The sequence below is a fragment of the Perognathus longimembris genome, chromosome 2, assembly GCF_023159225.1.
Source record: "Perognathus longimembris pacificus isolate PPM17 chromosome 2, ASM2315922v1, whole genome shotgun sequence".
Taxonomy (NCBI): domain Eukaryota; kingdom Metazoa; phylum Chordata; class Mammalia; order Rodentia; family Heteromyidae; genus Perognathus; species Perognathus longimembris.
Window position 1 is genome coordinate 70,036,094 of NC_063162.1, and position 25,314 is coordinate 70,061,407.

Sequence of the window (25,314 nt, forward strand, 5' to 3'; positions counted from 1 at the left end):
AGCATTTGGGGTAGTGGTGGCTGCTATTGGTGGGCAAGGTTATTTCATGTCACCTTCCCTGTCAGGTTATTTTTCTGAAATCATGTCCTACAATCATTACTTACTCCCTATGTACCCCACAAATGCACATTCCATTTGACCTTTACCTCCTCCGCCTACTCTGTGTCCACTCTTTCCTGCACACTTTCATGCCCACGAGTCGTCCTTCTTACAACACAGCCTTTTCTAGTTTTCCACTCAGGCAGAAAATAGTTTTCTTGAAGGACCTATCATTTATCACCTCCATGAATTTTACCCCCTTCCATTCACCTTTCAAAGGAGCTTCTGTTTCTAGAATCTTCATATGGCCAAGTTAACTAACATTAAAATGAAGTGTGTATGTATCTGTCTGTCTCCCTGGGTCTGGGACAAAGCAATGTTCCTTTTTAATAGCCAAGAGTATGATAATTTCTCTGATGAATCATGACTCTGATGGCAGTCTCCTGATATAACAGAGTAACAATTACCAGATAGGCACCCATCATGCCCCAATATTTGGGAAATAGATATGGTACCAGTAGAGTAAGTGCTATGGTCTAGCCACCCCTCCCCACTGCTGTATTTGGGTTGTAAATAAGGATGCTGGTGTGAATTTCAATAGCTCATACCTGGGCCTGCCACACTACCTATCTATTAGAGTATGATCCTACCAGTGAACCAATGAGAAAGAATTCATCTGTGAAAAACCAGAGGACCACTAAATGCCAGAGAAACATGAACATGGACTAGTAGACTGTTAAAAAATCTTATTTTTAAAAACAATTTCTACTCATAATAAAGTCCTGAGTTTTTGACAAATTAATATAAAAGGAAGATAACATCTGAAGGTTTCAAAGATCAGATAAGTAAGTAAGAGAAATGTTAGTTATATGAGCCAGAACAAGCTAAATTATACTATAGTAACAATAATTCCAATCTCAGGGGCTTAAAAACAGCACTGGTTTATCTCTCATAGTAATGCCACTAGATGACTTCTCTCTTTAACCATTCGAGAATCCAAGCTGATGAAGCTGCCAGCATCACTAGTATTTAGTAGTCCACTATGCCAAAGGCAATTAAAGTGCCATAGGCTTTTTGACCTGATGTTAAATGCTGTAGATTGGAATTGAGATACACCTGCCATTCCCAGCACAGGGGCTACCTCTAGTCACTTAGCTCCATGTCTCACTCTCAGGAAGGCAGGAGGTGTAATCCTACAGGGTTACCAGGAGTCAGAAACTGGAAATACTTGGTAAATAGTACTAACTACAACATGGCCATATTTGTACCCAAGTCCACAATAAAGCACACTTTTATACTAAATCAAATCATATTTTATTTAAACTGGCTTTCCTATTGATGTGCTTTAAATGAATCAAATGACTATTATTCATAGATAATCATAGAAGAGTCTTAGTTGGTCTGAAGGATTCTAGAAAAAAAACTCAGATGGATCTGCACCATAATATCTCCAAGAGCTTTTACTCAGAAAGCCAACACAAACCAATTTTCTTGCTTCACAAATATATTGGGGGGCATTAGCAATATGGTTCTATAAGTACTTTCTTTTGAAGGAAGCACAATTTCGATAGAAAACAAAAATTAATAAGAAAGCAAAAAATATGAGATCTAGTTCCTCATTTTCTACCTACCTGCTGTACAGCTTTCCAGAATCCTGTGCTTTAGTATTCCTAACCAGAAATAGTCATTATTTCATTCAACTATCAAATAGCCTCTTAGCATCTACTGCTGCCAGCACTCAATTATGCTGGTAATATGGAAATTAATGGAGAAAAATACATGACCCTTGAGTCAGATATCTCATCATCTTTTTGCCACTACTGATGGAAATGACTTAGCCTTAAATAATAGAGTGTGATAAGCAAGTATGGATAATCATGATATGAAATTATCAAGACTTTCACAAATCTCTTAAATGTATTGGTATATGAGCCCCAAATAGATTTTTAATAAGGAAGGCAAGGAATGCTTGAGGTAAACCTACACTAACATCCCAGGTATTCAATGACAGATGATTTCTATCCACATCCATGTATGGGCTCCAAGTAGTCAATGAAATATATATGCAGGTATTACAAGACATGCAATGAAAATCAGCTCTATCAGCCACAGCGTGCTCTATTTATGGAGAGCAGTGGTGTTTTCTTGCATAGCACTTAGGCCCTTAAATGGGTCTCTGTTGACTTCCTAGGTTTTCAACCTTGGAATCATCTGAGGATATTAGAAGAGCCCAATTTCCTAAACAAAATACAAAAATTCACATTGCAGTGCTAATATACACAATTACGAACTCTCTACACCTTCAAAAAAGGCCTTACCAAATTTTGCTGGTGTCTCTCCAGTCCTGTTAATATCAGAAGAGCTGATATGGCATCCAAGGACGCTGTGTACTCCTCATTTCTATTGTTGTTTTACTTTTTCAGCTATTTTTATTGGAATCAGTGAATAAACTACAAAAATACAAAGGAATCTTTCAAAGGTACAAAGGAAATGTGCAAAGAGCAATAAAAAGGATAAGAAATTATTTCAAATTGAACAGTTTGTTTTATTTATTAACAATAACAATAAAGTAAGTCGCTCAGCTCATAAGTCCTCCCAGATGAGACATCTGCAGGATTCTCTCCTTTGAAAAGAAAACTTAGCTTATAAACATGTTCCAAATAAAAAGAGGATTTCACACTACATGGGAATGTCACTGTTTGTTCTTCAACATATCTGAGATTCAGGGTTATTTTAAGATGCTTTTGCTTCCAACTAAATGATATTTTTATTTCCATCAGCTGTGGGGGAAAAGGTACTCTGACTGTGTTTCATGAATATAAATTGCTTAAGCTACTAAACTCAAGATTATAGGTGATCAAATATGGAAGTGAAATTTAAATCCTGCCCAGGTGTAAACAGTCTGTTATACTTTTAACCTTTGCTAGCAAAGATATCATTTCCATATTGTGGACACCATATTGGACCTTCAAGGACTTGTGATAGTTAAGTGAATATGAAAAGGAGGGAGGGGTATAGTTTGGACTCCTAAATTTACACCACAAATGCAATGTATTATTTTGGTGGCACAAACAAAGGAGAGAATAAAGGAATGAAAAGAGATGTATCTAGTAGCCCACTAGGATATATTCCAACATGGAAGTTAGTCAAAGTTTCTTTTTTCCATGCCCCATCCAAGAAGCAAAATGAGGACTTGCACTCAGTCTCCAGAGTGTGGGCAGCTGTTATCAACTTCAGTTGTCAGTTTAATGCTCCCAACTTCTGAGTGCATGTCTTGCCAGGTTCACTGGCTCTACTCCATCTTCTTCCCTGCTCTTGGCAATAATGGCTCATAACAATATACCACAGCTCAAGTTATAAAACCAAAGTTACAGAAGTTATAGAATGATTACCAAGAAGAAATAACACCATCTTTCTTATAGAGCCCATTTTCATCAACTATAACATGAAAGACAATGGTCTAATTACAGAGTTATATGAGTTGCTATAGTGAATGACATTGTATGAGCTGGTATATTGAAAAGTGTCTAGCATATTGTATGATTTAACTTTTTTGTTCAATGCTTTATAGCCTTCAAATTGTTGGCACATCCATTACCTCAAACTCCACATCAATAAATGCAATCCAAGCCAAGAATTGTGACTCATGCCTGATTTTTCAAAATAGCCTGAGTTATAATAACTAATCATGTTCCCACTTGTATTATGAATTTAAATTTGGATACACTTTGATTATTCCTTTACTTTTCAATCAAGTTTCTTGAAGTGCAATTCACATACAGCAAAATCCATCCTTCATAGTTCACAGTTCTATGAATTTTGACAAATACAGTTATATAACTAACACTGTCATCATGTTATTGACAATCTTCATCATTTCCCAAAAGATCTGTTTTATCTCTTTGTCCTCAGTCCCTGCCTTCATCCTTGCCTCATGGCAAATACCGATCTGTTTTATTCCCTTCCTAGAATGTCATAAAAATACAATTATACAGCATTGGGTTTTAGTATTCAACATTTTCTTAGCATAGCACACTTGGGATTTGCATTTGTGGTTCTTCCTCTTCCTTTTCCTTTCCTACCCCCCTCCCTCCTTTTTCTTCCTTTTCCTTTCCTACCCCCTCCCTCCTTCCTCCTCCTTCTCCTTTCCTACCCTCTCTCCTTCCTTCTTCCTCTTTCTCCTTTCCTACCCACTACCTTCCTCCTTCTCTTTTTTGTCTTTGTGCCAGGACTAGGACTGGTGCTCTACCACCTGAAACACACATACGTCAAGCTCTAGCTCTTTTCCTTTTGATGTTCCCATGATTGAATGTATTCCATTGTCTGTTTACCCCACTTACCAGTTGAAAGGCATTTGGAAAATTTCCCATTTGCAAGTCTTTCTTAACATAGCAAAGCATAAGACAGTACAGTGTGCTGGTAACGAACGTAGATTTTTCAGATAGACCTCCATTGAAATCTCAGGTCCAGTAGTACCTTTGAACAAATTACTTGTATTCTCTGAGTCACTTCATTGTTGTGGGATTAGTGTGTATTTATAAGATGAATAAATGTTTGATATTGTTAATCATCCTAGCCTTCACTCTTGAGCTGCTCTACTTTCAATCTTCAATTTAATCCCAAAAACAACATTGTAAGCCGCCTCTAATAATGTTCCTTATGGCATTCCTATTCTGCCTTTCACTTCAGCCCCCAAAGCTCCTCTTCCTTAATTCATAGTACATATCTACATTTCTGCTCTCCACATTTCTACAGCAGGTGTTATACAATATTGTACCCACTATCTATTTGGAAATTTAAGAATTTAAATCCATTATAAATAAAAGTTAAATCTACTTCCTTAATACGATAGCCACATTTCTTATACTCAAAGCATAATGTAGCTGGTGGCTGCCATCTTGGGCAATGAGGACATGGAATATTTTAACCATCACAGAAATTTCTACTGGACAACTGTTTATAACATTTACAGCTACATTTAGAATTTAATTACATGATATAGTCTTATTCTGTTTTTCTGTGTCCATAGTCTACACAAAATAATTAGCAGACCTTGACTGAACTCCTATTCTGTCAGAGTTAGCTTAAGTCATGATACAGCATCTTCAAGGGAATCCTGAGTTACATGAGAAATCAAGTGCTATTTACTATTACTAAGGTTTGGCTGGTTAAAATGAAAGAACATTATTAAAAGTTTAGGATTCATTAAAGTTAGTATTCCAGGCAGATGGAAGAATGTGCAGAACCTTCGTTGTCTATTTGTAGATCCCTTCCAGGAGAGCTTCAAGCACAGTTTTATTGAGTCACAGAAGAACCCAACAGTAACAGGAATCAAGACAGTCATATGATAGGGGGTGACACAAATTAGACAGTCATGTAATCAGATTCAAAAAACAGATATGCAAATCAGATCAAACTAAGTAAAATTTGGCAATGGTTCGTGTAGAATAAATCCAGGGGTCAAGGGTTAAGAAACAAAAGCAAGTCAAGCTGAAACAACTGAGTAAACCAAAAGGGACCAGGCAATCACAGTGATACTGATATAAACAAAGGCTCAAGGAGTAAGGCAGAATCCAGAGTTAGGACAATGAGCCAGAAATAACTCATCACCAGAAAGATTGAGGGACAAGAGAATGTGTGCCCATATAGGAGGCCAGACAGAGGAATGCAGCCAGCGTGGGAGTGCCATTCCAGTTATCTTTCATCCTTGATATTTCTATATGAGATGATTTTTCTTCCTGTCTCCAATGATGAAAGATCAAATGGCATATGGAAGTGATATAAATCTTTTGGATAGACAGTGTTTATTGGCTAATGCAAGATAGCTAACCAATTAATATTAATACCTTAAAATTAAGCATTAAGGTAAAATCTTCAAAAATATATATAATTATAGTGTAGAGTAACAGATAACATCTTATGTTCATTGACTTGCTATCAGGCACCAGCTGCCCTCGCGTTGCACTAGCCATTTTCCCATTGTCTCGCTTGGGCTTCTTTACAGCTGACATGACCCACTCAAGAAGCTGGTTTACAGAGACATGGTTTCAATTGCTTGTTCTTGGGTTCCACCCAGGTGCTTTTCCAAAAGATTTGCAATCACAGAACAGTTTTGTTCCCAGATTTGTCTGAAGCTCACAGGAGTATCAAAAGAAAAGTAAGCATTTTAAGTTCAAATCTTGGATTAAAAAATGAAATATGGTTTTATAAGAAAAGGCCAAAAAAATGACACCAAAATTTGACCCCAGTTCTCAATGTACCTTACAAAGACAACACTGTTTGTCTCAGAAACCAAAACAGATACTAATCACCTTCTGGTCTGAAACAAGGACATGACTCAGTAGCTGAGACCACAGCATTCACAGACCCCACACGTTCAAGGGTAACGACACTTGTTCCAAGTCTGCACGATAGTTTGGAACTGGAATGTCACCCCAAGGTTCCTGGGAAGCAGGGCCTTTAAAAGGCAGGGCTTTGTAAGAAAGAAGTTATGTCATTGAGATAATGTCTTAGAAGGAGAATGCTGGGTCTCAGTCTTTTCTCTCTTTTTGTTCCGGGACACCATTAAGTAAGCAGCTTTGGTCTGCCAGGGTCTCCCACTCTACAGCCTCATGACAGGTCAGAAGCAATGTGTCAACCAACCTCTAGATAAAACCTCTAAAATTGTAAGCCAAAATACATTTTTCCTCTTTGAAGATGATTATCTTGGGTGTATTTTACACAGTGAGTGAAATCTAAGACCCTAGACAATAGAAAGGAAACATTATGAATGCTTTGTTTTTCCCCCACTAGTTCCTTACCACCTACAAGTGCAGAAACTGGGTCTCTGATCACTCCACTTACATCTGCTCAGAGGGGGATTCTAGAAAACACTGGAAGGTGACTTTAAAGGCAAACCATCAAAGTCACTTTAAATGTGGTTTTTTTAAAAAAAAGATCAAACTATTCAGTTATCATTGACAATGCACCAGCATTAAAAATCTCTAGACTCCTATCTCTCATCCTGTACAAAAGTCTACTCCTAATGGATCAAAGATCTAAATGTAAGACCTGAAACTACTACAGGAAAACACAGAGAAACTCAGAAATCCCATACAGGCACAGGTCAACATTTTCTGAATAGGAAATTGCCCAGAAAAAAGAAAGAATTGATTAATGATACTGTATCAAATTGCTACTGCAGATTAAAAAAAATCAATTACCAGATTCAATGGATAACCCATATAATAGGAAAAAATCTTCAAAACAAATAGCCAGTTTGAAAAATGATCAAATAAATTGGAAATACGGTTCTTAGGAGAAGAAACTCAAATGGCTGATACATGAAAAATGTTCAACATCTTTAGCCATAAAGGAAATACAAATCTACACATAAGATTCCATCTCATCCTAGTCACTACGAAAATCATTAAGAAAAAAATAACAACAAATGCTGCTAAGGATCAAGGGAAAATGAACTCTTATACACTACTGGTAGAAATGCAAATTAGTATGACCACTATGGAAATTGATATTGAGGTTCCTGAAACAATTAAAAATAAATCTTCCTTTTGCTTCAATCATACTATGGAGGCATATGTGTAAAGGTATCTTCATCAATATACAATGAAGATACAAAGATTCCTGCAAACATATATTTATTGTAATGCTGGTCACACAATAGCCAAACAACAGGCTTAGTCAAGATGCCCAACCACGTTGAATGGATAAAAAAAATATGCTACATATATGACATAGAATATTACTTAGCCATAAGGAAAACTGAAATATGTCATTTGCAGAAAAGGGGATAGAGCTAGGAGTCTTCATATTGAGTGAACTATGCCAAGCTCTGAAAGCCAAAGACATCATATTTCCTCATATTTTCATTCCCTTGTGGAATCCAGACTTGATATCTGTATATATTTTATATATACACATTTGTATATATGCATACACACATATGGAGAGACAGATACAAAAAGAGACAGATGAGAGAATGTGTATGGGGGGCTGGGAATATGGCCTAGTGGCAAGAGTGCTTGCCTCATATACATGAAGCCCTGGGTTCGATTCCTCAGCACCACATATATAGAAAAGGCCAGAAATGGTGCTGTGGCTCAAGTAGCAGAGTGCTAGCCTTGAGCAAAAAGAAGCCAGGGACAGTGCTCAAGCCCTGAGTCTAAGCCCCAGGACTGGTTAAAAAAAAAGAGAGAATGTGTATGTAACTGAGACTGTTTAAGGGGGACAGGAAAGAGGGAGAGAAGGAAAAAGAACAGTGGAGGAAAATCCATGCTATCTATGTATAAAGACAGTGAATGGAAATTCATTGAAAACTATTAATTACTAAGGGGTAGGGAGACCAGGAAAGAGAGAGCAATAAATGAGGTTCATCTGACTAGATTATAGTATTTACACATGTGAATAACCAGGATGAAACTTCTTTTTTTTCCAAATTTTTATTATCAAACTGATGTACAGAGAGGTTACAGTTTCATACATTAGGCATTGGATACATTTCTTGTACTGTTTGTTACCTTGTCCCTCATACCCCCCCCCCGAAAATAAATAACAACAGGAGAGTAAAACAAGTTATGTTAGGAAGCTATCAGAAGGAAAGAAAGGGCTAATGGAGAGGGTGAATGAAGGTGAATATGGTTGAAATACCTTGCATGCATACACAAAAACAGAACAGTGAAACCTGTTGAAATTGTTCACAGGGGGAAGGAAGATTTATGGAGATGGTGCATTTGAGTGGCATACATTAGTGCATGTATTTACACAAGGAAACTTCTTTCCTTTAAACAACTAATGTGTACTAATAAAAATGTATTTTTTCAATTCATTCAACAATATCCTGAGTTCTTCCTCCTCAAAGAAAGCAGAATGCCAAGGTATCCTGGAAAGGCAGACTCATTACTACTAGTGCAGAGACAGAGCAATAATAGAGGAAGAGACGTATCCACTGTGCATGGATTGTCCCTGTGAAAACTGTAAAGAAAGCACAGGTTGTAGTTCAAGGTCTATATTTCAACCTTCTTCTTTATTATGTAGCTAGGTGACCTTAGTTTACTCCATCTTTAATCCATCCTGTCATCAGTTTTTTCACCTGTAAAATGGGATAGCCCATTCTTTAACTCCTTTGATGGGGGTGTTATGACAACCCAATGAAATAATGGCTGGGAAAATGCTTTCTACTCTGTAGATCACTGTGCACATGGGAACTATTATCTTGTCTTTCCCCTAAAACACTTGTCCTTAGAGTCCACTTAGCCCAGAGCTTTCCAAATGCACTGCTAAAAAAGAACATTTTTGGAGCTACTCAAATGAAGACATAGACAAAATATGAGTATTTGTTTTCTACTTCCTTTTTTTTTTTGATCCAAGGAACTTGCTTCCTTTCACAGATTTCACTCTTTATGTCATTAACTAAATTTAAATCATGCCTAAAGACTTACTTGTTTGGCAGCACAGTTTCATATCCTGTTTTGGTTTAATTTTTAAAATTCTTTTGTAAAGCACTCCAAGATGTTTGCATGAAGATCATTCAACACAAATGGAAGCCTCTCCTGACACACCCACTTCAATGAGGAGAGACATAATACAGACTTTTGTTAACTTGGTGAAACAAGTCATCTGAGAAGACTAAAATTACATTTGGTACTACACTGCACTGTAGGACCCATTCCTTGAGGAAAGATCCTTAACATCCTCAAGCCAACTTGAAAGGCTAATGTGATCTTAAAGAACGCAAGTCCACCAACTCATATAGAGAGATTTTAGAATATGGTTCAAAACAGACCGTACTTTCTATGAAGCCAACAACCTGGCAAGAGAAAATTCCCTAGTGCTTCAACATTTACCGAGAGACTAACCGTCAGATCCTGAGTGGTGTTGCATAAGCACAATACCCTTATTGTTAGCAGCTGTTCATTGGTAAGCATTGCACAACTGACCAGGTGCACAGTGGGATAAAGTTTTAGTCTTTATCCAAGATTCAGGGTAGATGCACTACGGACTTACTCTATAATGGAAATGCATTTGCTTCAAGCCATGATCACTATAATGCATAAGGTACTTTTGCCAATTCATGCATAAGTGGTAATTATTAAAACATGATGCATATACAAAAAGACCTACTGCCTTAATTTAGAATTTTTCTTTTTGATGTTGTAGAGTTAGGACCTGATTTTAAACTTAATTGTCTGGATGTGAAGGTAGAAAATCATTGACTCAATTGTGATCAGACAATTTCAGGAGAGAGATGACTTATGAATGGTAAGAATATTTGATATTTAGTTAAGATAAATGACTAATGCTGCAATGGACAGAGGAGTTTCTAAAGTTAAGAAAAGAAAAACTATTTTCTATATTTGAGTAAAAACAGTATTTGAGGTTCTTACTTATACTATCTATGTCAGGAATTCAATAACTATTTTTCTTGCTTTTAAATCTTTTTTTTCTTTTTTTTTCAAATTTTCATTATCAAACTGAATTACAGAGAGGTTACAGTTTCATACATTAGGCATTGGATACATTTCTTGTACTGTTTGTTACCTTGTGCCTCATACCCCCCGCCCTCCTCCCCTTTCCCACTTTTAAATCTTTTAAAGTCTATTTTCCTCTATTCACATATGGCTTCATTCAAAGTATTCATTAGTGTCACACACTTCAGATAAACAGTTAGTTTGTATATTAGTAAAGGTATTATGTCATGGCAAGTTACTGAGCTGCAAGTTTTCTGCATTTTTAGTGAGTCCATTATTGTGTTATTGTGTTGATTTCATTTTTAAGGAATAGAATCTATGCAAGAAAATGGCAATATTAGACAGTATGAGTATCAGCATTATTACTACAGAAAATGCCATGTGTTGACATGGTTAGTTCATTGTTCTAAACTTTGCATATATAGAACTAATATATATGAGGCATTGCTCTGTGATAGACGTGGGGCTAAGGGTCTGCCCGATCAGCAAGCTCCTATTAGTTACACAAGTACAGCAATGAAGAAATGGAGGCAAAGAAGGTAGGAAACGCTACACTTCAGAGCATGTGCTCTTCCTAGAAGATGAAGATGGTGATGATACTTTCCACAGTTATCAATAGAGCAAGACCAGGTTATGACTCTAATATAGAGGAAGACCAGGTTATGACTCTAATATAGTAGTATAAAGGGGGGTGGTTCCAAAATTTTAAATTGGATTACAAGCAGCTTGCCTTCAGGACAAAGCTAATGTCTACAGTACTGTTATTAATGAAAAACACTCAAGATCCTAGTCTTTGATTATAATTGTTTGGTGGCAAAACATTGACTAGCTCTCATTCTGCATGTGAAATGGATTAATGGAATTCAATAGCATCACTGTCGAGAGACGGTAATACTAGGACATCCTACATCATGTTAGGACTTAATATGTCTTCAATTAGGAAATGATGACATGATGGGGCAATTATACAATGAAGTGCACATTCCATGTGCCTGCAAATTACAGCATTTTGAAGGGTTTGGTCCTTTTTCAGATTGTCTTCCATATTTGAGTTTGTAGTTGGCTAGGACCCAAATTTTCCATGGGAAAAATATGGGATGTTTTTGCACTTAGTTGTCATTTCTGGAACCAACTCCCCTGTCCATCCTTATGGAGGGTAGGGTACTTGTTCAGGATGGGAATTTACTATAGGTTCTAGAAAGACTGTACATGGCACTGCTCAACACATTCAGACCCTAAGTTTTGTCTTGTTTGATATTCCCAGACTCCCAACTAGAAGGAGACATATTTACTTATATACCCAGTGGTCTCTTGTTTTATTTTTTTAGTCTTATAGACCATTTTTTATGAATACAGAAGATATCTGCCTGGAGATTCCCTCTATTTACTTTCTCAGTCCTCTTAGAAGTTCCCCAGCAGATCAGAAAGATTGATCAATAGATAAATAGAAAGAATATACATGCATAATATATACTATATATATATATATACAATACTACATACATATGTATGCTGTATATGTAAAAACATATCTTGTTTGCACTTGTTTCTTTTCCTGCCATAAATGGCAGGCTGAGCAGAATCTCTAATTTAAATCCTATTTCTAGTACATCTTGCAGAAATTATTCAAATATTCTAGCCTGTGGTATTTCTATTTCTTATTTTCTGAGTGAACACAGTCTTTTGTCTGGCCTATATCGGTAAAAAGATTACACATACACACATAATTTGGGAGATAAAGTGTTAAATATGTGTGATAAATTCACAATCTTGAAACAAAGAGTAGTTCTGATTTCCTATATGGTTACCATATTTTAAGAAAACATCAATACCTCTATCTTCTCCCAAGAATACAAAATTTTAAGTTGGTCAACCTACTGGCCCTCTTCACACATCCATCTTCAGAAACCAAACTAGAAACAAAGGGTAAAATAGTTTATAATTAGTCATGACTTCAGAGTAACAGAATTTCATAAATTCACCATGAGGAAAAAAGAAACACTGCAAGTGAAGAAATTAAGCCATTTATGCAGTTTTAGGTGGAAGAATGTAGAGGAAGTAAGAAACATAAATAAGGTCTTAACTCTTACAGGTCAAGAAAAGAACAACAGGAGTTCCTTAGGCTGGTTCAAAGGTTGACAGAACAGACCCTACCTGGAAGATCTTGGGTAAATCTCTATAACTCTGAACTTCTGCCCTCTCACCTCCACAAACTGCAAGTAAACTTATGAAATCAGTAAGGTATCTAATCATTTCTAAAGCTCTAGGAGGCTATGGAAATTAATGTTCCATTTGACTAAACAGATCAGAAAATATCTAGTTATCTAGTAGTATATTTATCTCTCTCTCTCTCTCTCTATATATATATATGCACATACATAGAGAGGGTAGTTGTACAAAGAAGTTTCATCACATTGGTTTATAAGTATAATGTATTTTGATCATTGTCTATCATTCTCTCCTATCTCTCTGAACCCCACCCATACACTCAAGTTACCTACTTCTATTTCCACATATGCACATTGTATATAATGACTGTTTGGGCCCACCATTCTTCTCTCTATTCATCTGTCTCCAATTCCATTGTCTCCTTCCCCTGGCAAAACATGTTTCTGCTTCCTGATACTAACTTTGTTAAACTTTCTCTGATATTTGCTTTAAAAGACTAGTTTTGGCCAGGCACTGGTGGCTATGTCTGTAATCCTAACTACTAAGGAGGCTGAGATCTAAGAAACATAATTGAAGCCAGCTCCTCCACTCCCATCAGAGGGTGAGAAGAACAAGTCTATAAAAAGTTCCAATTAGGGGCTGGGAATATGGCCTAGTGGCAAGAGTGCTTGCCTTGTATACATGAAGCCCTAGGTTCGATTCCTCAGCACCACATATATAGAAAATGGCCAGAAGTGGCGCTGTGGCTCAAGTGGCAGAGTGCTAGCCTTGAGCAAAGAGAAGCCAGGGACAGTGCTCAGGCCCTGAGTTCAAGGCCCAGGACTGGCAAAAAAAAAAAAGTTCCAATTAACCAGCAAAAAGCCATAAGTGGAGTTGTGGCTTAAGTTGTAGAATGCCAGCCTTGAGAAAGCTAAGCAAGAATAAGAGGCCCTGAGTTCAATTCCCAGTAGCAGCATGAAAAATAAGTAAATAAATAAATAACCAGTTTTGAAACTCACTTCACAGTACAAAATCACTACACACATATAAATTCGTGTGTGTGTGTGTGTGTGTGTGTGTGTGTGTGTGTGTTACAGTTTATTACTTCAGGGAAAACATACTGGATTAAGCCACACATGGTTAAGGTGGATGAGGATTGTGGTTTGAGAAGGTTTGAAATGTCTTCAGAGCTCATTAGTGCCCAGATGCCAAATGATCCAAGGACATCTTTGGCTTTGAGTCAAACAGTTGTTCTGTCTGAATAACATGACGACAATCCAAAGACCCACAGCTGGACTCTAGGAAATCCTGTCTGATTCTCCTGTTATAAAAGTAACAAATTTACTCCATTCATCATATGATGCTGGTCCATTTCAGAATGAATCCTGTCAAAGCCAGAGACCCAGAGGAGCTGCTTTATGTCATTTGTGTGGAAGATGGGATTGGTTTCAAGTTGCTCTGGAGTTAAGGAAGGCTGAGCAAGCATATTTTAGAGGTCACAGCTCACATGGAAACAAAAGCTTGAAGTCTTATGTTCACATATTGGGGAATGTGATGCTTTTTGGTTGCTTTCATCTCCTTTTTCCCTACCAATTTTTCAATTAATTCAACAAAACAATAGCTACCTTATCATCAGAGTCAGGATTGATAGTTGACTAAGATTAAGAGCTTTTGTTCATATAATATTATATTCTAAATAAACAGCAGGTCAAATGGGCCAGAAAGTCTGAGTTTCTTATAAACTATCATCAATGAAATAATCCAAAGTTCTTTTTTTAACAATTCTTTCACATTTATAGTAGAATTTCAGCCCACATTTATATCTTCTCAGTGATTTTTCAGTCCATGTTGCTCACTTGACAAATCTAAGGATGGTTCTTCTCTGCCCAGCTGTACCAATTCAACCTGGAGTGGGAAGCACTGAGTTCTGAAACCCTTAGGAGCTCACCACATTTGAAAGTCTGATGGAAATGAAGCTAAGAGTTTTGTCAGAGATGTGAGAAGCAGAAGGAGATCCCGCTCCTTCCTGACTAGATGGGCTGGCTTTATAGGGCTGAAGATAGTAAACACCATTGAGGCAGGGAAGAGGAGAAGATTCAACACAAAGACATGGGAGAGAGATACTGAGCAAAAAGGTGGCATTTCCCTGGTTACTAATCTGCTATCAGATGTGCAGTGCCTTATATGAAGTTTGGGCAACCAGGGCAGGAGATCTGACATCTTACACAGACAGTGGGCTTATGGTCTTCCATAGTATATGTGTCCTACAATGAGGTTTTAATTTTTATATATATATTTTTTTTATTATCAAACTGAATTACAGAGAGGTTACAGTTTCATATATTAGGCAATGGATACATTTCTTGTACTGTTTGTTACCTCGTCCCTCATTCCCCCTTGCCCCTCCCCCTTTACCTTTCCCCCCCACCATGAGTTGTTCAGTTCATTTACACCAAACAGTTTTGCAAGAATTGCTTTTGTAGTTGTTTGTCTTTTTTTACACTGTGTCTCTCGATTTTGGTTTTCGCTTCCAATTTCCTAGTTCTAATACCAATATACCCAGATTCCAATATACTAAGATAAGATACAGAGAAAGTGTACGTACAACCACAAGAAGGTGGTTGTACAAGAAGATCATCAATAATAGAGGCTACAGTTATATATGGCACATTGAAAGTAGTTACAACTGTGATATAACAATCATTTCCATAACATGTAGTTCATTTCACTTAGCATTATGTGTTCGTAAGGGTATAGCTATTGGGCTCCTGTGATCCTCTGCTGTGACTTGCCTAAACCTGTGCTGATTATTCCCTATAAGGGAGACCAAAGAGTCCATGTTTCTTTGGGTCTGGCTCACTTCACTTAGTATAACTTTTTCCAAGTCCTTCCATTTCCTTACAAATGGGGCAATGTCATTCTTTCTGATAGAGGCATAAAATTCCATTGTGTATATGTACCACATTTTCCTGATCCACTTGTCTACTGAGGGGCATCTGGGTTGGTTCCAGATTCTAGCTATGAAAAATTGTGCTGCGATGAACACTGTGGTGCTGGTGGCTTTAGTGTGATTATGTTTGTGGTCTTTTGGATAGATACCCAAAAGTGGGGCTGCTGGGTCATAGGGGAGTTCTATGTTTAGCCTTCTGAGGAATCTCCATACCGCTTGCCAGAGTGGCTGAACCAGTTTACATTCCCACCAACAATGAAGTAGCGTTCTTTTTTGGCCACATCCCCTCCAACAGTTGTTATTGTTAGTTTTCTTGATATAGGACATTCTTACTGGGGTGAGATGGAATCTCAATGTTGTTTTGATTTGCGTTTCTTTTATGGCCAGTGATGTAGAGCAGTTTTTCATATGTCTCTTGGCCATTCTCATTTCATCATCATAGAAGTCTCTTTTTAAATCTCTAGTCCACTTGTTGAGGGGCTATTGGTTCTTTGTGGTTTTGCTTTGGATGAAGGTAATTTTTTTAGTTCTGTATATATCTTAGATATGAGGCCTTTGTCCATTGAATGGCTGGTAAAGATCTTCTCCCAATCTGTGGGCTTTCTGTTTATCTTGCGAGCTATGTCCTTTGCCCTGCAGAAGCTCTGCAGTTTGATGCAGTTCCATTTGTTCAACCTTTCTTTGATTTGTAGCCTTTCTGGGTCGTTGTTAAGGAAGTTCGTCCTGTGCCAAGGAGCCCAAGTGTTTCTCCTACTCCTTCCTTTAGCGTTTTCAGGGTGTCTGTTTTGATTTCAAGGTCTTTGATCCATTTGGAATTGATTTTGGTGCAGGGTGATATATAAGGATCTAGTTTTAGTTTGTTGCATGTGTTCAACCACTTTTGCCAGCACCATTTGGTAAAGAGGCTATCTTTCTTCCATACTATTGTTTTAGCTCCTTTATCAAAGATTAAGTAGGCATAGTTCTGTGGGTTCATTTCTGGGTCTTCAATTCTGTTCCATTGGTCTTCAGGCCTGTTCCGGTGCCAATACCAAGCTGTTTTTATTACTATAGCTTTATAGTACAGCTTGAAGTTTGGTATTGTAATTCCTCCAGCACTGTTCTTTCTGCTTAGGATTGTTTTTGCTATTCTAGATCTTTTATTGTTCCATATGAATTTCTGGATTGCTTCCTCTATTTCATTAAAAAATGGTATTGGGGGCTGGGAATATGGCCTAGTGTCAAGAGTGCTTGCCTCCTACACATTACGCTCTGGGTTCCATTCCCCAGCACCACATATATGGAAAACGGCCAAAAGGGGTGCTGTGGCTCAGGTGGCAGACTCCTAGCCTTGAGCAGGAATAAGCCAGGGATGGTGCTCAGGCCCTGAGTCCAAGGCCCAAGACTGGCCAAAAAAAATGGTGTTGTGATATTAATGGGTATTGCATTGAATTTTTTTTTTGGGGGGGGCCAGTCCTGGGCCTTGGACTCAGGGCCTGAGCACTGTCCCTGGCTTCTTCCCGCTCAAGGCTAGCACTCTGCCACTTGAGCCACAGCGCCCCTTCTGGCCATTTTCTGTATATGTGGTGCTGGGGAATCGAACCTAGGGCCTCTTGTATCCGAGGCAGGCACTCTTGCCACTAGGCTATATCCCCAGCCTGCATTGAATTTTTAGATAGCCGTTGGCAATATTGCCATTTTGATTATATTAATCCTCCCAATCCAGGAGCATGGAAGGTTTTTCCATTTCCTTAGTTCAGCCTTAATTTCATTTTTCATGTTTTTAAAGTTCTCATCATAGAGGTCTTTCACTTCTTTGGTTAAGGTTATTCCTAGGTATTTTATGTTTTTTGAGGCTATTGCAAAAGGAGTTGTTTTCTTGATTTCAGCCTCGGTCTTTGGGTCGTTAGCATAGAGAAAGGCCGTTGATTTTTGAGGGTTTATTTTAAATCCTGCAACTTTGCCCAAGTTTTGGATCAGCTCTAGTAGCTTGGGGGTAGATTCTTTTTTTTTGCGGGGGGGGGTAGATTCTATGGGGTTCTTTAGGTATAGGATCATGTCATCTGCAAAGAGAGAAAGTTTAACTACATCTTTTCCTATTTGGATCCCCTTCATATTTTCTTCTTGTCTAATTGCTCTTGCTAGGAATTCTAGTACTATGTTGAAGAAAGGGGGAGAGAGTGGACATCCCTGTCTTGTTCCTGATTTTAAAGAGAATGGCTTTAGTTTTTCACCATTTAGAGTTATGCTTGCTGTTTGTTTGTCATAAACTGCCTTGATTATATTCAGCAATGTTCCCTGGAATCCCAATTTTTCCAGGGCTTTTAGCATAAATGGGTGCTGGATTTTATCAAACGCTTTCTCCTCATCGAGTGATATAACCACGTGGTTCTTTACCTTGCTCCAGTTGATGTGGTGAATTGCATTAATTGACTTGCATATATTGAACCAACTTTGCATCCCTGGGATGAATCCAGTTTGATCGTGGTGTATGATTTTTTGGATGACCTGTTGAAGTTGGCCAGAATTTTGTTGAGAACTTTTGCATCTATGTTCATCAGGGAAACTGGTCTATAGTGCTCTTTCCATGACGCGTCCCTGCCTGGTTTTGAGATGAGGGTTATAGTGGCTTCATAGAATGTGTCTGGTAATGAATGTTCTCTTTCAATTCCATTGAAGAGTTTGAGAAATATTGGTGTGAGTTCTGTTTTGAAGGCCTTGTAGAATTCTGTAGTGAATCCATCTGAACCTGGGCTTTTCTTGGATAGGAGATCACTTATTGCCGTTTCTATTTCAATACTGGATATGGGTCTGTTTAGAAGGTTTAAATCTTCATGGTTGAATTTGGGGATTTGAATTTTTTCTAGAAAATCATCCATTTCTTCCAAGTTCTCGAATTTGTTGGCATAAAGGTTTGCAAAATAGTCCCTTATTATGGTCTGAATTTGGGTTGTTTCTGTGGTGATGTTACCTGATTCATCTCTTATCTTGTTTATTTGAGTGTGCTGCCTTTGTTTTTTGGTCAGGTTTGCTAGGGGTCTGTCTATCTTGTTGATTTTTTCAAAGAACCAACTCTTTGTTTTGTTGATTCTTTTGATGGTTTTTTTTTCTCTAATTGATTTAATTCTGATTTGATTTTAATTATTTGCTTCCTTCTATTGACTTGGGGTTTGGCTTGTTGTTCTCTTTCAAGTAAATTAAGGTGCTTCCTTAAGTGATTGAGTTGCTGTTTCTCCAGTTTGTTGCTGTACGCATTCAGAGATATAAATTTTCCTCTGAGTACTGCCTTTGCTGTATCCCAAAAGCTGGTACTTTGTGTCCTCAACTTGGTTGAATTCCATAAACATTTGAATTTCCATTTTAATTTCTTCATTGACCCACTGATGCTTTAGCAGTGTGTTGTTTAGTCTCCATGAACTGTAGGATTTTGTGGTAGCTGTTTGAGTTGAGCTCTAATTTTATTCCATTGTGATCTGAGAGAATGCAGGGAATGGTTTTGATACTTCTGAATTTGTACAGATTTTCTTTGTGATCTAAGATGATCTATTTTGGAGAATGTTCCATGTGCAACTGAGAAGAATGTGTATTCTGTTGTTGCAAGGTGGAATATTCTGTAGATGTCGATTAAGTCTAGTTGGTCTGCAATTGTTAAGTTCTGTGGTTTCTTTGTTCAGTTTTTGGCATGTTGATCTATCGAGAGGTGATAGTGGAGTGTTAAAGTCCCCAACTATCAATGTGTTTGGGTCTATGAGTGTTTTTAGAGTCAGTAGTGTTTGTTTGATGAAGTTGGGTGCTCCTATATTTGGTGTGTAGATATTTAGGATGGTTATATCTTCCTGTAGGAGAGATCCCTTTACTAGTATGTAGTAACCTTCTTTGTCTCTTCTTACCTTTTCTAATTTGAAGTCGATTTTGTCTGATACTAGGATTGCAACTCCAGCCTGCTTATGGGGGCCATTTGCTTGATAGATTTGAATCCAGCCTTTCACTTTTAGAAGATGTTTACTTTTGCTGGATAGATGAATCTCTTGGAGGCAGAAGAAAGATGGGTCTTAATTTTTGATCCAACTTATGAGCCTATGTCATTTGATTGGCGAATTAAGTCCATTAATGTTGAGAGTTAGGATTGAGAGCTGATCATTTGTTCCCTTCATTATCCCTATCTTGTTAAAGGCTGAGTCTTCCCATTTGTTGATCTGATATTCTGGTTTACTATTTAGGCTTCATTTCTCTGTCTGCATTGGGATCTTGATTATTTTCCCTGTATAGTACATCTTTGAGGATTTTCTGTAAAGCTGGTTTGGTGGAGATATATTGTTTCAGTTTTTCCTTACTGTGGAAGACTTTTATTTGACCTTCGGCTATGAATGAGAGTTTAGCTGGGTACACGATTCTTGGTTGATAGTTATTTTTATTTAAGGCTTGGCATACCTCATTCCAGGCTCTCCTTGCTTTCATGGTTTCTGCTGAGAAGTCTAGGGTAATTCTGATTAATTTTCTTTTATATGTGATTGTTTTCTTCTCCCTAACAGCTTTAAGGATTCTTTCCTTGGACTATATTGATCCTGTTTTGATCACAATGTGTTGGTGGGATGTCCTATTCTGGTCTGGTCGGTTTGGGGTTCTAAATGCTTCTTGTATCTGTACAGGCCTATCCTTCTGGATATTTGGGAAGTTCTCAGCTAATATTCTGTTAAATAGGTTGCCTATTCCACTAACTTCCTTCTCCAGGTTTTCCTCAACACCTATATTCTTAAATTGGGCTTTCTGATTGTATCTTGAATATCCTGGAGCAATCTGTTTTGTCGATTGGATCGGTTTTGTATTGCTTTTTGATCTTTCTCCATAGATTCTAGGGAATCTTCAGCTCCTGAGATTCAGTCCTCTGCTTCAGTTAGTCGGGACTGTAGGCTAGCTACTTGATTTCTAATCTCTTTTCCTTCAGACTGGTCTTTTCTGATGATTCCCATGTCCTTGCTATAATTATCTCTTATTTCCTACATGGACTTCTTTACTTCATTAACTTCTTTAATTTGGTTTTGAGTGCTGTCTCTCAAATCTTTTAGCTGGGTAGTTATCTTTTCATTTGACTCTTGAAGTTCATTTATCTTTCTATTTGTGGAGGCCATGAAATTCTCCATTAATTTTTGCTTTGCCTCCACATTCTCTAGAATAATTGACTGAAGAGATTCAAACTTTTCATTTATCATGTTTATCAGTACACCTTGTAGAGCATCTTGAGGGTTCTCTTCTATGTTTTTGATTGACTACTCTGCCTCCTGCTTGTTTTGAGTGGGAGATAATACTCCATTTTTTGCCATCTTTCTTGTGTTTCTTCTGCCCATTTGGATTGGGAATGCCAATCTACAAGCACCTGTGAACACCGTTTCAGACCCAAAGCAGATCTTACCAAGCCCTGTTGTGTAAATCCTAGAAGTTCACAATTATATATGGATACCTTTTATACCTGTGTATAAAATTATATTTGGTGTTCCTAAAGAATACAATTTCAATATAACAACCAATCCTGAGCCCTGTATTCAGTAGTTACTTATTTACTGTTACAACCCTATGAGCAATTCTTGTTCTTATATTAAGTTCTTTTTGGACTGGCTTTCTCTATGAACCCCTTTGATTCACTTGGAATAAGCAGGGATACCTTCTATCCAGTAACCAGGAGTCAATGGAATCTGGAGGTTTTAGAAGTAAGTCAGGAGGGTAAGTTAGCGGTAGTAAAGAAAATAGAGTAAAATGTATGGGGGGTGATGATTTTGGTTTAGTTTCAGTGATGTGGAAATGTGGAGGAGAGTAGAATCAGTAGAAAGAACAAGGTTAAAATGATAGACAGTGGAGAGTTAGCAGTAAAGAGTGGAGGTGTTATTCATAGGAAAGTAATTTTTAAAGAAAGAATGCAAAGAGAGAAATAAAGAAAAAATACGGAAGACAGATGCATATAACAGAGAAAAATTATTTTAAAAAATAAAAAGGAAAAAAGAAAAAAATCAGGAAAAAAAACAACAAAAAACAAACAAGAAAGAACTTGATAGAACCAACAGGTAAAAATGGAAAACAAAAACAAACCAATGACGTTTCAGAAATGAAAATATAAAAAAAAAAGAAAGCTTTAAAAAGTTTGAGAAAAAAGAAAAACAAAAAAGAAAGAAAAAGGAGTCTTCCTTGTTTGCGTGAGCTTTCTCCAGTCTCTGGTTTCCTTGCGATGGTCTGCAGTCTATTTTGCTGCTTGGCTGGTTTGACTTGCTTTCAGTTCGCAGGGGGTGGATATGTTCTGACCCTCTTCCCCTGTCAGTGAAAAGCCTGGGGCTCTGTGGTTCCCACAGCTTGCAGGTAAGACTTTGGCATCCTCTGTTGATGGGGACATGAACAGTCTTGGGAACCGTGGCTCCTCCCGTCTGCTGTAGGGCCGCTGCCTTTAATGCCTGGCTTTGAATTGCCTGTGGACTCAGCAGGACGGGGTGCCTCTGGCCTGGTTTACACAGCTGAGAGTTGCTCGCCTGGGTGCGGTTCCTCCCTCCTGGGCAGGCAGCCTTGCTTTCGATGTGATTTCAGCCCTTCTGTGCTCAGCCTGTGATCTGCATGTGTCTACTGCCATATGGAGGATTTCTCCCTGGTCTCCATTGAGTGCTTTAGCTGCGGGGAGTGCGGGGCGCTTTGCCGGCACCGGTACTGGCGTGGCGGCGGGACACGGCCCAGAGCTCAAATCTGTGTTTTCAGGCCAGCAAAGTCAATTTTTCCTTCCTGGCCAGAATCCCTGTACTGTTAGAACTTACTTTTGCTATCTTTCTAGGACTAAAAGTTTCTGTGGGATGGGAAAACTGCCATGTCGGAGGGAGCTCAGCTAGGGCTCTGCTGCTCCTCCGCCATCTTCCCGGAAATGCAATGAGGTTTTTAATGATCCAAATTTCACATAAACTAATTGCCTGATCTTTGAAAGTGACCTACAATGACTGAGAAACCTTCTCAAGTGGCTTGCAGATGAGAAACCAGTGCTCAATGGAAAAAAATCAACTTGCCCAAGGTTACACAGCCAGAGAATAGAAGAGCCAAGATTCAAAGGCAGATTTAGACTGCTGCTTTCTTGACTTCCATGGTGGGTGGTAGGAATTCTCTTTCATTTTCTCATTCTCTCAGAGGAATCTGTGCAGCACTTTCTGCTAAAGGAAGGTACTTTCCTTTGTACCCTATGTGAATTAAATAAAATCTCTAAAAATCTTTCTATAAACACTCATAGTCTTTACCTGAGGGTGTGTTCCGGAAGTTCTGGAGGAGCCACATCATCTCCACAATGTCATTTTTTTCAGACAGATGTCTGAGGAGCCACAACTCTCTCAAGCCCCTGAACAACAGGCCAGGCCATAACTGGCAATTGCAACTGCCTGGGTTTAGGTAAACTTGCTACTTTGGTGAATCAGGCACCCTCTGATAGGTGAGAAATGAATTTTTCTTAAAGCATTTTCATTTTCCACAAGTTGTCTCTTTTATTAAAGAAAAATCTTTAAAGAAGAAAATAATCAGTATTAAAAAAAAAAAAAAAAGACCCATGGCCAGGTACCAGGCTCACAGCTGTGTTCTTAACTATTTGATAGCTGAAGACCAGAGAATCATGATTTGAGTTTGAATAGAGCCTAGGCAAAAAAGTTTATAAGACTCCATCTCAGCCAACAGTAAGGCACCAAAAGCTTTGCAAGAGACTGAGATTGGGAAGGAGTTTTCCAAACTCTCTCAGGCCAAAAAAAAAAAAAAAATCTCAGCAGAGAAAGATAGGAATGGTGATTCATACATATCATCTGAGATACCATTAGAACATAAATTGGAGGATCACCAATCAGGCCACCAAGGCAAGAGCAGCAAGACTTTGTCTTGAAAATGACTAGACCAAAAAGGGCTAGAAGAGTGGCTGAAGTAGTAGAACAGCTACGTGGAAAGAAAGAAGCCCTGAGTTCAAACACCAGTACCACAAAAAAGCAGCTGTATAGATTTCTCCTTTGTATTGCTTTTGTCACTTGTGTCCTTGAGAGAGGTGTGTGTGTGTGTATGTGTGTGTGTGTGTGAGAGAGAGAGAGAGAGAGAGAGAGAGAGAGCCTGATAAGTATGTGTTCTTGTCAGGTTGTAGACTATATAGTCACTGCCCAAATGATTTAACTTAAAATTAAGAAAATAATGCAGGGGCTGGGAATATGGCCTAGTGGCAAGAGAGCTCGACTTGTATACATGAAGCCCTGGGTTCGAATCTCCAGCACCACATATCTAGAAAACAGCCAGAAGTGGCGCTGTGGCTCAAGTGGCAGAGTGCTAGCCTTGAGCAAAAAGTAAGCCAGGGACAGTGCTCAGGCCCTGAGTCCAAGGCCCAGGACTGGCCAAAAAAAAAAGAAAAAGAAAAAGAAAATAATGCAAACAGCCACCTGAATCACTTTTCACTGACTTGTTTGTCCATTATATAAAGAGAGATGTGATGTTTCTGCAGAACTTTTAATCACTGCCTCTACCACTCATCCCCTCTGATGACTGTGTCATCACTTTGCAAAATGGAGATATGGAAAACATCTACTTCAGAAAGGTATAAGAAACCATTCATTTATGTAAAGACCTTCAGAAACCACAAAGCCTGGTAAACTCTCAGATTAGGTAGTGATCTGCCTCTTAGAGCCTGCCATCATACAGTCACAAGAGAATCCACTTAACACCAATCTTCTAGAGCTTCAAATAGTTATGATGTTGCTCCAAATGGCATGGCGAATTGGAAATGTCTTTTGATACACTGAATTTACACTTTTTTTTTTGCCAGTCCTGTCCCTGGCTTCCTTTTGCTCAAGGCCAGAACTCTACCACTTGAGCCACAGCACCACTTCTAGCCTTTTCTGTTTATGTGGTGCTGAGGAATTGAACCCACGGCTTCATGCATGCTAGGCAAGCACTCTACCGTTAAGCCACATTCCCAGCCCAAATTTGCACATTTTTTTTTGACTAGCAGATACCTAGGTTGTAATTCTTATTGGAGAAAACAAATTATTTAGAGAAGCCCCCTCACAGTTGTGGGTGCTGTGCTCCCATACAAGATAGGAAGCAGACCCTGTGATGTGTGAAAAGACTGGCCAACAAGAGAGACAGAGACACAGTGATGATACCTGAGTCACTTCCTGGAGGACTCTCCTTCTGCCTAAATTTGAGGTCAGCTGGAGCAATGAATTGGCAGGAGGAAGTAGCATGTCCATATTTAGACATTCAGAGTACAAGAAGGAAATCCTTATTCCTGTTGCATTCATATTTTCAGTAACTTCAGATATTATCTGGGCCTATAATGATTCCAGTGTGGTTAGGAAATGAACAGTAATGAACAGCATTGGATCATTTCATCTTCTAAGAAAGAAAAAAATCAAGAACAAAGTCTAATGATTATCCCTAGCAAGTAAAATATGGCAGACCACAAAATGGTTTTGCTATCCTAATCCATTTCAAGCATAAATAAATACATACTTGCAGGCACACACAAACTCCTCCACGGAACCTACAGTCAAATGCTGAGAGAGTTAATTTAGGCCTTGAAGCACTGGTGCTTTAAGGACTGGTTCAAAAGCTCTTAAATAGCAGAAAAATCAATACACTTTTTATCAGACTTCAGTGTTTATAGAAGCAATACCAAACAGGATTTTGTTAAATGTATATATTATGCCAGATCAAGCTAAGTTAAAACATCTGTGTCCAACTTAATCTCAG

General features: G+C 38.2%; 1 protein-coding gene across 8 annotated transcripts in view; it reads right to left on the bottom strand.

Annotated features, from left to right (window-relative positions):
- Positions 1-25,314, bottom strand: part of Sugct (succinyl-CoA:glutarate-CoA transferase) — a 546,711-nt gene that overhangs the window by 224,317 nt on the left and 297,080 nt on the right. Inside the window, exon 13 of one of the 8 annotated variants that reach the window (XM_048339430.1) lies at positions 9,477-9,599. The exons of the other annotated variants lie outside the window; for them this stretch is intronic. Coding sequence (XP_048195387.1) covers positions 9,519-9,599 — 81 coding nt within the window. The 3' untranslated portion in view covers positions 9,477-9,518. The remainder of the gene's footprint in view (positions 1-9,476; positions 9,600-25,314) is intronic. 8 annotated transcript variants of the gene reach the window in all.